This window comes from Hyalella azteca, unplaced genomic scaffold (genome assembly GCF_000764305.2).
Source record: "Hyalella azteca isolate HAZT.00-mixed unplaced genomic scaffold, Hazt_2.0.2 contig1740, whole genome shotgun sequence".
In the NCBI taxonomy this organism is placed as follows: Eukaryota; Metazoa; Arthropoda; class Malacostraca; order Amphipoda; family Hyalellidae; genus Hyalella; species Hyalella azteca.
Genome location: NW_025932041.1, coordinates 480,927 through 493,379, shown reverse-complemented (window position 1 = coordinate 493,379; position 12,453 = coordinate 480,927). Strand labels below are relative to the sequence as shown.

The 12,453-nt window shown below is 37.8% G+C and overlaps 1 protein-coding gene across 2 annotated transcripts; it reads right to left on the bottom strand.

Annotated features, from left to right (window-relative positions):
* Nucleotides 1-2,113: 2,113 nt before the first annotated feature.
* Nucleotides 2,114-10,494, bottom strand: LOC108673574 (condensin-2 complex subunit H2). 2 transcript variants are annotated; one of them, XM_018161425.2, is made up of 13 exons: nt 10,040-10,491; nt 9,779-9,904; nt 9,051-9,551; nt 8,299-8,359; nt 7,456-7,588; nt 6,930-7,098; nt 6,430-6,591; nt 5,792-5,960; nt 4,984-5,192; nt 4,110-4,229; nt 3,613-3,723; nt 3,201-3,403; nt 2,114-2,789 (listed from the first exon to the last, which is right to left on the bottom strand). In XM_018161425.2, the coding sequence occupies exons 1-13, from the start codon at nt 10,136-10,138 to the stop codon at nt 2,516-2,518; spliced, it is 2,337 nt and encodes a 778-aa protein (XP_018016914.1). In that variant the 5' UTR covers nt 10,139-10,491; the 3' UTR covers nt 2,114-2,515. The 2 variants fall into 2 exon arrangements, with proteins under 2 accessions (XP_018016914.1, XP_018016915.1); XM_018161426.2 differs by having other exon boundaries at nt 2,726-2,789; nt 3,187-3,403; nt 10,040-10,494.
* Nucleotides 10,495-12,453: the final 1,959 nt, after the last annotated feature.

Genomic DNA, 12,453 nt, shown 5'->3' with positions numbered 1-12,453 from the left:
ATCGAATCTAATGGTTACAATATGTTTTAATATATAATGTTGTTATCTGCGGTAATGAGCCAATAGTAAAAAAATGTTTTATTCTTCACGTATTTTCACATCTACGAATCTCTATGTATATGTGAAGCATTAATGCCTTGTAATACATTTATGAATGCAATAAAAATGTGTGGCCTCAAAAAATATGTCAGACTCCGTTGCTTGCAAGAAGTAGAGATTCGATTCAGAATAGTAAAGTATCAAGACCTTTTACATCCAGTCCAGAAGTCTGTTTTGCTCTGTTACTCTCGTTGTTCTTGTGAAAATTTTAGTTTTGATTGCTGTAGGCTTCAATGTTTGGATCATGAGTTACATAGGAGCTTTGAGTTTAAAGTGAATTCATTTCCTTTGGTTGAGTTGTTTTATGCTTTTCGAAAGAATTGCGTTGCAAATGAATCTAGTTACTGCCTAATTGTCCGGTGCCTTTGCTCTTGCGATCAAGAATTGGTTGCTAATGATTATTTTGTACCTATTAATATTTTTGTACTTAATATTATTCATTATTATTTATCTCTTTCTCTGAACTTAGCCATCTTATTCATGATACCGACAGCTGCACTTGACTTGGATAACTGGCGAACAACTTCTCGCTGAACAGGCTTGCTAACCATCAACTGGTTTCCATGTGTATGTCTTCCACTTAGCATTGATACGAGTACGTATATAATTGCATGGTTTTGCGACATTTATCTCCTCTGATTAGTACTTAAATTCTTGCTTATCTTGTACGGTAGGCAGCTCGATTACACCATAAAAACTAATGGTGCTTTACGTGTAATTGTTTCAATGACATTGTCAAATTGAAGCTTTCCACGCACCTGAGTCGTTTCATCTTTAATTTACGTTGTTATTATAAATGTTTGAACTTTCTACATCCTCCTGCCGTTCATTCAAATCTGTTATATGTCTCTTTGCTGTGAAGCCCGTTACCTTACTGAATGATTACTTCATTTCTTTTTAAAAAGCTGCTTAGCAATATAAATGATGGGACGATAATTTTTTTTGCTACCAAAGTCATAGTTGTGTGCGGGCTGATGAATGAACTTTGAATGAAGAATCGCGATGTAAACAATCGTCAAAAAATGCAATCAGTAGGAAAATGTCTAGTCATTAATGGCCAGATCACATGAAAGTGTTTTAAATGTCCAGTGTTACTTCTTGGTCCTGTTATTTTTTTATCTATTTCATCGTTGAATTTTATTCACCCTGGTTCAGAGTGCGATGTTGTTTTGATCCACTTGTTTTAACCTTAGCGTACCGCAGGCCGCGACTGAGAATCTGTAGTTGTCTTTGATTCTCTTATTTAAAAGTGCCATCCTAGTGAGCGTCACTAGGATGTCGCTGCCGCGTGCTCATTGCAAGAGTAGTTGGCACTTGTTGATCCGTTTTTCTCACAATTCATTTCATCTTTCATGTGTGCAAGAACTAAGAACTCGACATCAACGGAGAATTTGATTTAGTAATCAGGTAATTTGTTGCTGATGTTCCTCAGCTTCCAAGCTCCGAGAAAAAATGCATAATCTCGTTTCCTGCTCAATCGTGTGCCACAAGCAGCAATATTGATTTTTTTAGCGATCACAGACTTCATCTGAACGTCTAGGGTAGCAGGCCGGGTAAGTGATATCTTTCTTTTTGACGCTGATTTTGAATTGCATTTATATTGCCTTTCAACATTTCATGGTGCTCCAAGAATTAGTGCAGTCGCCCGAAAAAAATCGTTCAATGTCTCGTCTCTGCAGTTTCATCCTTTGAATATTGTTACTTATCAACATAGTTGTTGGTTTAATTTGTCAGTGAATTTATCAATTAGTCGGCTTAGCAAGTTGACAGCAATTTTCATCAATAAATTTGTTGACCTCGAGTGTGGAAACGAGTTCTTTCATTTCTCTTTTTTTTTTACTCTAAAGGTTTTATGGATAACGAACAACGTTAAATTTCAAAAACTAGTTTATTACGACCAGTTAGCGTTGATATTTTTTAATTAGGTCATGCCTCACAATCTGTCTACTTGTTACCATTTTTCTCTAATAGCAGAGTCATTGATTACACTGGAATGGAGAGTAACTTTTCGACGGTTCTGGAAAAATATTTACTGTGAATAATGGAGTTCCAAAAATAGTACTTTCTTTGCTTGAGCACAAATAGGCTAAAAATACATTCCAATCCAATATTCCAAGTTCTTGTCAACATAAAAAGTGTGTAAAAGTATACCAAAATCCATCAAAACGCAATTCCAGCATGCATCACACCTCTAATTCTTTTAGAAATTAATAAATTAACTAAATGTACAATAATCAGGTCCCTTGTGGGGTGACACACCAAAACTGTGCAAGAAAACAAATGTGACACCTCAATCAGAAATATTTAGTAGACAACAGGTAACTTCAACATTAAAAGAGCAACATCCCAAACTGAAAATACACGCCATGTTAAGCCGTGCCGTCATTCACTCTGCACGAATTAATCATCTTTACAGTTACTCTACACTTAAAGCTCTCTTTCCTGCTCGCGCTTGGAGCAGGAGTTCTGGATCGTTGACTGCCCGCTGTGTGATGTCCGTGCAGACAGTTCCTTCCGTAACTTTGGTAATTCGATCACATATGAGATCAGTGGGTTCCTCCACTCCGTTGGTCAGAGGCTCAGAAGCTGTAGAGATGCTAGAGTCTGAGTCAGATGTATCTGAGTCGCCCAAATTTCGCTCCTGACGCCGTGAAACTTTGGCTTTGCCTCTTGAAGGTAATTGTTTGCCTCTGAAAAACATTATCAATTAAATTACAAATGAAAGTTTGCATTTTTAGTTTAATCATAAGGCCTGAGCAAAATGATATTTTTGGAGCATAAATAGAGATTCAGTGGAATATTTTTAACCTCTTGCCTCCACTTCTAAGTATTTTGGAACTTTAACGTTCTAAGTGGATCCAGCAAACGCCAAATATTCATTATCATAATAATTGTAAAGCTTTGAGAGTCCGACGAGTCCTCAAAATTATGGACAATACTTTGACGTTGCATGTAAGTGAAAAAATTATGCATGCCAAAAAAAAAACGATTCTGATTATTTCATTAAGTAAGTATTACTGAAATCGTCAAAGAAAACGGATGAAAGTACAAATCATATGTCAAAATACGGAGATCGAGAGAAAATACCGAGATATTGTCACCTCTTGGCAGGCGGACGAGGGGAGGAGAGCAAACGTCTGGCAGGCGCCTGGACCTCGCCAGGCCGGACGTTGTGTTGAGAAGGGGCCACGTACGCCTCCATCTCCTCGTGGTGTCGTACGCGGGACAACAATCTTAACGTCAGGCAGTCCATCGGCATCTCCCCAGGCTCAGTTAAAATGGGCTCCACGTTGTACGTGTTTGCCTGTCAAAAAAGAAGGGTTTAGTGACAGCTTCATAAACATCGCGTGCTAATAGTGCGCATTTTTAACTAAAATTAAATTGTAACCATGCAGCATTACGCCGTAGCAATCACTTTCAGCGTGCCGTCATGATACAAACCAATAAGAGCTTATATGGCCACAGAAATAAAATTACAAGAAAAATTAATAATTTGTTTATGCATGGGCTCACCAGCATAAGAGATGACAAGAACATTCTAGCAACTTCGTTTCTCTGCAATCCCGACACGATGTTCCTGAACGGCAGCACCTCACCCACATCGGACGTAAAACTCCGCAAAATCTGCAAGTCGAAATAAATCTTAAAAGAAGTTCTCAGGCAAACTAATGTACAATTTCAATAAACTTTGATAAAATATTCGATTCTTGGCTGACTTAGATATTATAGGCCTAACCTGACTTTTGATTTATAGTGTTTTTCAATTCTATTGCCAACTTGTCCGACCACCTGAATTGTCGGAAATCTGAATTCGCTATTAAATAAAGATTCATTTGTGGAGCAAACTGTTCAGAACATAAGAACACATTCTTCACACAAAGCTCACCGAATTTAATAATCAATGTGAATGCAACTTTTTTTGGTGCTTAGTGAATTAATTCTTTCCATTGGTGCATAATTAAATACAAGCAACATGAAAACAATATATTAAATTTTAGAGCAATAATAACCTTGTCACCGTAGGCATGAATGTCGAACGCTTGCCTTTCTTCTTCCAAAGCCAAAACAGGAGAAATTTTAGACCTCCATTTGCTCACACGTTTCACCAGTTCGCTCGACGCTATGCTGTCCTGCAAGGTTTATAACACGTAACAGTTGGGCAATTATGAATGAGGAAATCAAAAATAACTGTAATAATTGCAATAAAACCAAAGCATAGTTTAAAAATATACTAGATTATTCCACCAACACGTTGTGTCAGAAATTAAAAATGTATGATTGGAATTGATGGAACTATGACTAAAAATTATTCACAAGTGTAACGTTACAGTTGCTCTCTTGCGCCAACCTGATTAAGAATTCTTGCCTGAAAACCAAGCTATTACCAAGATCGTATAAAACAATATCTGGGCATTAACGATGCACTCAGCCATCTACTAAAGCTCTTACTAGGATCGCATCAAACAATACCAGGGCATTAACAATGTAACTCAGCCGGTCCTCCACTAAAGCTCTTATTATGATCGCATCAAACAATACCTCTGCATTAACGATGTAATTTAGGCAGCCATTAACTAAAGCTCTTACTAAGATCGCATCAAACACTACCTGGGCATTAACAATGTAACTCAGCCAGACACCCACTAAAGCTCTTACTAAGATCGCATCGAACAATACCTGGGCATTAACGATGTACTTTAGGCAGCCATTAACTAAAGCTCTTACTAAGATCGCATCGAACAATACATGGGTATTAACAATGTAACTCAGCCGGTCCTCCACTAAAGCTCTTACTAAGATCGCGTCAAACAATACCTGGGCATTAACAATGTAACTCAGCCAGACACCCACTAAAGCATTAACTAAGATCTCATCGAACAATACCTGGGCATTAACGATGTACTCAGCCACCCACTGCTGCACGAGTGCCTCGTACTCGCCGTCAGGCTCGTACTGCAGCGTGTCGTTGTGAGCAGCTGAGGGGTTCACCCTATCACGTCCAGACCGTCCGACGTCGTCATCGCCCAGCAAGCCAGTGTGTGGGTCGGGCAGGTCAAATGACAAATTAGGGACCATCTCTGCGTCGTCAACGTCTGCACAACAAATTTGCCTTCACTTACCAGGTACAATTTCGAAGCAACTATCCAAAAATCTCTGCACTCTATTTCAAGTATCTCCAACTTCGCTGATGTCTTCAAAGAAGACAAACTGATTTAAAATGAATAAAAACTTTGAAGGCAACAAACATTAACGCAGGATATCCTAAAGAAAATTGTTTACTTGGATGTATTCTTGATGAATGTCATTAGTCACAAACTCTGTTATGGTCCTATATTATTTAGGTGAACTAATAACTTTGAAATTATACATTGTATGAAACCTTAATTAAGATATGCAAAACGATAACAAAAAGCCTAAAGGATGAAAATTAATCACCAACAAATTAAAAAAATTACTTAAAAATATCAAATAAATAGACCAAGTTACATATACAAACTATAGGTAGTGATATACGTCGTAAAATAGATGAAATACTGTAATAGATACCAACAGATCAACGAGTACAAATAGGTTCATTAATTTGCCGCGTTTAGTTAAGTAATCAGGTTGATAAAGGGTAAATGTTGATTACACTGTCAAGCAAGTAAAGAATTGAATTTGCAACTTAATATCTATTAAAAAAATCACCCACCCAAAGCTGCATCGGCAGCAATATCATCATCATCGTCCAGACCAAAGGGCGCGTCGTGCTGCTGAAGATTGTCCGTCTCCGCAATCCTCTCGGGCGCGCCGTCTGGTGCTGCCGCGCATACGCGTCTTTGTCTCAACAGCTCAGCGCGGGTTTCTTCTTCTTGCAAAGCCTGGCAACATTAATGTAAGTTATACAAGGATCTGTTCACAAGTCACAAGGTCTGTAATGTGTGCGTTGGCGTTACATCATAAGAAACTGTTACGTGTTATATGCTAGTGTAAGGCTGGCAAGCCTTTGCCCGTCAGCAGTGTATCAGATTCCACTGGATACAGCTCCCAAGTCTTAAGTCTTGTCTTCCCAAGACCTAAGACTTAAGTCTTCCCAAGACTTAAGACTTTCTCAAGTCTTAAGTCCTCCACCTCAGCATGGTCTTAGAAGACATTTGACTGTCTAACTTAACAGGAACCTTACTCATCACTAAGTCAACCTGTATTGTATCTGGGATCGCAAATCTTGAAATCTATTGAATTAAAATAGGTCACACAAAACAAAAAAGAGAGTTAAAGAATCCAAACAAAAAATAAAGAACTGTATTTCATCGAGAGAAAATCTATATCAATACAAAAAACAATACTTACTTGGTCTCTCAGAGCAGGGTGAAGATCTGCTTTGCTAGTGGTATTATTGTTGTTAGCAAGATCGGGTAGGTGCTTCAGTAGGTGCTGGTCGATGGGTGGAGATTCATCAGTAGCTTTGCCAGAGATTTTATCGGCACATTTTTTGCGCTTCCGAATGTTGGCCTGGGAATAGATTATAGATCATAGCAGATCATTGATACATTCAGGACGCTACCCTACATGCAACAATATTGTTGAACTTTCATCAATAGAAAGTTCAATGGTTTGACAATTAAATATATACTCTCCATGAAGCTTACATAGCCGGTCTCAGATTATGCACTATTCTTAGAAAATTTACCAACAAAGTCACATTTTACCAACAAAGTGACGATTTACCAACAAAGTGACGATTTACCAACAAAGTGACGATTTACCAACAAAGTGACGATTTACCAACAAAGTGACGTTTACAAACAAAGCGACGTGCAATAAGTTATAAGGAATAAATAAGGATTTACAGGCGGAGTTTTGTGGCAGGAGCAGGGAGGAGGACGCCGAAGTCTGCCAGCTCTGACGGGGCGCGGTGAGAGTTTGGGTTCATGGCAGTCCAGGGGCTTCCATGGCTCGTGTAGCTTGAGTGGCAGTGCGACGATCTCCTCAGCAGCGGCACGCCGACGCATGCCCTGCCTGCACATACAAAACTTAATTAATTATAATAAACAGACAATTATAAATCATTTGGCTAAAAATGACTTCATAATGCTCGACCATTGACACAAAAATCAAGAATTGGCACAGCCAACAATTGGCATACATAATGTTGTACCACACAGAACATTTGGCGCAACTGGTGATTTGCACAACACCCGACATTTGGTGCCACTGGTGATGGGTACATTACACAACAATTTGCACACCTGACGCTGCACACCACATCACTAAACAATTAGCACACATAGATACCGATTGACACATCAACCAATCATCATCAAGTTCCATTAATCACGTGGAAACGACACTCATTGAATGGATGGTCCCCCAAACCTCCGCATCTCCAGGGGCGGTGCAGCGACTTCCACGGCAGGGAAGCCTTCAGCCTCAGGGAACACTGCAGCAGCGTCAGCAAACCCTGCATCGTCCTCCAATGGGCCGAGGTTCAATTCTGTTGCATGATCCTCTGCAATATTTCACATAAACGTCCATAAATTTATTTACAAGGGCAACAAAAACCAGCATGAAACGTTTCGTCCAGCAAAACTTTCACATGAACTTTGGGGAACTCATGTAGTCTATACAGTAATTCCATTTTTTTCTATTGTGTAGGCTTTTATATATTGGTATTGGCATTAAAACAGGTACTGAACATTTTCAAAGCTATATATGTAAGCAAAAATGTATTGAACAATGTAAAAGTGGCTAGAAGTCTAATTAACTACTGAATGGCGGCATGCCGGTGTCATCACATATTAAAAATCAACTACCCTGATCATTAGGAACATCAAAACAATAAAACTGGTTGATGATGAATTAATGACCTCACAGAATTATTATGAAAAAAATAAAGGGCACAAACCAATTACCAAGCAATGCTTCACAAGAACTCATAGCACAGAGCAAAGAACTCATGGCACAGAGCAAAGAACTCATGGCACAGAGCAAAGAACTCGTGGCACAGAGCAAAGAACTCATGGCACAGAGCAAAGAACTCATGGCAGACAAAACTGTATCAATGACAGGGCCAAGTAACTGATTTAATACATAAAAAATTATGCATCATCAGATTATTATGCATCAAAGAATTTGCAGCAGCTGATCACACATGCCAAAAGGTTGTATTTATGAGTTTTTGTATTTCAAAAATAATTTTGAAATAGCATCAAGACTTACCAAAAACAGGCAGAGGAGAGAGTTGCCCAGGAGAAAAACCATCATGATTGTCTTCTTCCAACTAATGAGAAAAGAAATAAATTTTATATTAATAAACTATATATGTGAATTTATACTAAAATACCACAAGCTTCCTATGCAATAAATTCTTCTGTTTAAAAACTGTGCACTACTATACCAACAGGATCTTTTATCTGTATAATTAACATCATTCCAGCTACTAACTACATAATTTGTTAACCAGTCAATGCTTTGTAAAATGATCAGTAACCAAAATTGTCTCCAAATAATCTAAAATATTTCTCCACTAAAATATTCATCAAAGGGATGTTATTAAAATGAGCAGCAGTTATCTCACACTTGATTAATTCTTTGAAAACCTAAAATTAACAATAAAATTGTTGAAAACTATGTTAATTCACTGAAAAATTTCCCAAAAAAACCCTCCAACACAAGTTTATTTTACAACCAAATAGAATATAAGATAAATCTTATATTGCACAGAATCTAATATTATGCACAGAATTTTTTCTTCTTCTGTCAAAAGTGTCTTTAAAATTATTTTAATTGAATACATAAGCAGCACATAACACAAGAGTGACAGTAAGAAGTAACACCCCCTTTGAATCTCCTATGCACAATTTTAGTTCCTTAGGAATGATAACATGCAAACTAATTAAAATAGCCAATAAAATAAATCAGTTGATTTAGAATATCATTTACACATGAAGCAGGTGATACACAGCACTCACTTCAGGATCTTCTCTAATTGGTGAAAGAGCGCAAGGTCCATCTTCAGCCGGCCCAAGCTCATCTTTCCGCTGCAGCAGCTCAGTTGGCAAGTCCAAACACATTAGGCCAGCAGGGGTCATATAAGATCTGTTTAGCCGGAAGTCATCTTTGCCACCAAAGGTTTCTCCATTGATCAGGTAGAGATTAATTTTGTTTTTGCACTTCTCACTTTCCTTTTCCACCAGATGCAAAGGAGTGGCAGGAAGAAATGAAAATGTTTTTTTATGACCAAACTCATCCAGATCAACTTCATCATCTTCTTTTATAGTTATGTTCCGTCCCATTCCTACATTATCTATGCGTTGAAAATCAACAGTTTGGTCATGAACTCCAGGCTTATTTTTGCCACTGCCACCAGCAGCTGCACCATCAGTTGCTTTGTCTCCATCGTGGGACTCAAATTTGCGTTTACTTGACAATAACTCAAGCATTTGAAGTGTCATTTGCCATAAAAACTCTACCTGAAAAATATCAAGGTTGAAATATTATTATATATGTTTTAGATCATTTTGAAAGTACAATTATCATCAGCACATTAAAAACATATGGGTATATATTTATTCAGAAGGTCATTCATCTTGTTGCTGTTAAAAAAAGCTATTAACACAAAAAAAAAAAACAATCTAAATAATAGTTGCATTTGTCACACATTGTATAACATCTGTTAAACAAAACTTATGGTGCTCACCTTTTTACTGTACACTGTTGCAGAGCCTTGTATTAGCATTGCAGCCTCAGCAAAGTTCATCACCGTTTCCCCGCCATCAAAAGTGATTTGGACCTCCAGAAGCTCCTCCAAATATTCTTCCAGATACTGCAAGCAAGAAATAAATAATTATATCGTACATGAACAAGTTATTCTGCTTTTAACATAAGAGCACACAACATTTTTCCATTAATATGACTATCATATTTCTCTACAAGCAATAAAACAGAAAAAATAGCTTACCTTTGCAATATCAACTTCCCAATTTTTAGTTAAATCTCTGATGGGATTAAGAAAAACTGCAAACCTGGCATCCAGGTCTTGAGTAGAGGGAAGAGGCATCCTCAAATAACTTAAATATTGCACCTGTAATAAAAAAAAAGAACTTAGTCATTCAAGTTAAATAATAAATCAGGTCAAAGACCCTGGAATTGGTGAAAGTGAAATGCATAAATTAGTCCTAATCAAGGCAACTAACTAAAATAAGCACATATTTTCTTTTCTCCTCTGGTGAGAAGTTACGAGTTTATGTTCTATGAATCTAAGTAATATCCCTGGAAATTCTGGATTTTATGACAAACATTTGGATTTTAAAAACACAGTCAAACATTTGGAAACAGTCATGATTAGAGAATTCAAGGATGGCCTGACGAATTTCAGTTTTAGCTCATGACTATCATACAAGGAAGTTAGGACTTATTAACGTAAATTTAAGATCAAACTACAAATTAGTAATATCTGTCCGATGAAAAACTCAAATTAGGGTAGTAGTTCATAGAAGCTACTACCCTAGGGGTTCTAGACATGCATCCACCCAAAAATGACAGGCTTTATGCATTGTCCTAGAAATTAGAATTCCAGCCTGCTCAGAAATCTTGAATGTTCATCCTGGATTCAAGCTCAAGAAGGAGGAGCAGGATCCAGAGTCAAGATTCAGCAATTGATGTCACATCTCACATACCAACAACCTGGCATGGAACACATCTACTGTGCCAGCTGTGACTAGAGCTTTGCTGATGCATTCAGAACTGCAAGATTCTTGCTAGAATAATCTAGATGAACTATCTCTTATCTTATTGTTGATAAAACTGAAATATTGTGCTGCAAGATTCAAAATGAATAAAAATTGGTCACTTTGGAGTCACAATATTTTATTCAAAAGTAGAAAAATTCCAATCTAGCTAACAACAGCCAACTCTCTCACCAGACAATAAAGTTTATATGGCATAGCATAGTGTCAGGTGTCAACTAGGCATCTATTATATTCATTATAATCATATTCTAAAATTAGATCTTCTGTAATTGAGACTAAATGTATATATTATCTATATATAATATAGTCTATATATCTTACCTATATATACATATGAGACTATATGTACATTAGATTATCTGTAATTGATACTGGCTGTCTAAGTTGGCCGGATGAGTGGACCAAGTATGGCAGACCCAGAGGACCAGCCTTGATTATGGTCTTGCCACTGGCTCTGCCTTCTGCTTAGACGATCATTTATGCAAGTTGAATGACTATAAATTTTGACCAGCATAACTAGACAGTTCTACTGAGCGGCGACTGTTAGATTTAAAGATTTCCAGCGTGTCCACGAGTACTGAGCTCCGATGTACTGCCTACCTAAGAAACATTTAACCTTCGTGCAGTCTAGAACTTTACCTGCATGTATTTGACTTTGTATTAAACAAGCGTCAGCAACCTGAAAGATTAGGCCCAGTCAAACTATATTGTATCCATCTCTGATCTCAGAGATCTCATTGAAAATTACCCAGCAATGATCTTGAAAATGGTTGGCGACGCTTTGGGCTTACAAACCCATATATTGGCGACGCTGCTTGCACCCTGGCATCTAGTGAATATATGGAATATACACTAGATGTGGTAGAGATTGGTGAAGAAATACATGACCTTAGTCTGCATAGACAACATCATGTGCCAGATCACACGAACAAGACTACAGTATATACTGGATCAAAGTCATAATTCTATAAAAGGGCTGGGAATTTAAGTAAAGCCTCCAGTAACTGACAAGCATGCCATCGTGTCACATTTGTCAAATTTACCTCAACCTTAGGTTGATGCCTATACCTGTATTGTATCTCTCATGTATAACCACTCCATATCAAGATAGTTTTCACCAACAGATAGTGTCTTGACTTATCCCTCTTCTTCAGTCAACAAATCCTTGTCCTCAGGTGCAAGAGAAATATTTAAGGGATTTGAGAAATATTAAGCGCTACCTGACATATTATTTAGTCAGGTAGCACTTAATATTGCTGCCTGACAATAGGTCAAGGGCACCAAAAAGACACCAAGGTATGATCAAGGCAGACCGCGCTGATGGCAGCTGCCAATTCAACTTCTCCATAGATTGTGATTTTTTATCAATATGGCCAATGCACAATGTTTGGCACAGATGTATGTACATTATGATTGTTACGGCCAATGCGCAATGATTGGAATGGACATTGGGCATTACCATCATTAAGGACATGAATGATAATTTGCAGTGACCCAGGCTGTAGAGTAGGGCTTTTCAGTTCAAGATATTGGCATCTTTTGAAATTCATCAGCCACCTCAACCTTGCCTCAGCGCCTCAACCCCCATCAGTGTCAGGATCTTCATCAGTCACATTGACCGTGC

What these genes read in the sequence shown, in the direction of transcription:
- LOC108673574 (XM_018161425.2), bottom strand. Translation starts at nt 10,138, where the DNA reads ATGCCTCTTCCCTCTACTCAAGACCTGGATGCCAGGTTTGCAGTTTTT. An exon ending in CTCTCCTCTGCCTGTTTTTG is followed by an intron (nt 7,589 to 8,298) that starts GTAAGTCTTGAT and finishes GAAATATTGCAG; the next exon opens with AGGATCATGCAACAGAATTG. An exon ending in TTCATGCCTACGGTGACAAG is followed by an intron (nt 3,724 to 4,109) that starts GTTATTATTGCT and finishes TTCGACTTGCAG; the next exon opens with ATTTTGCGGAGTTTTACGTC.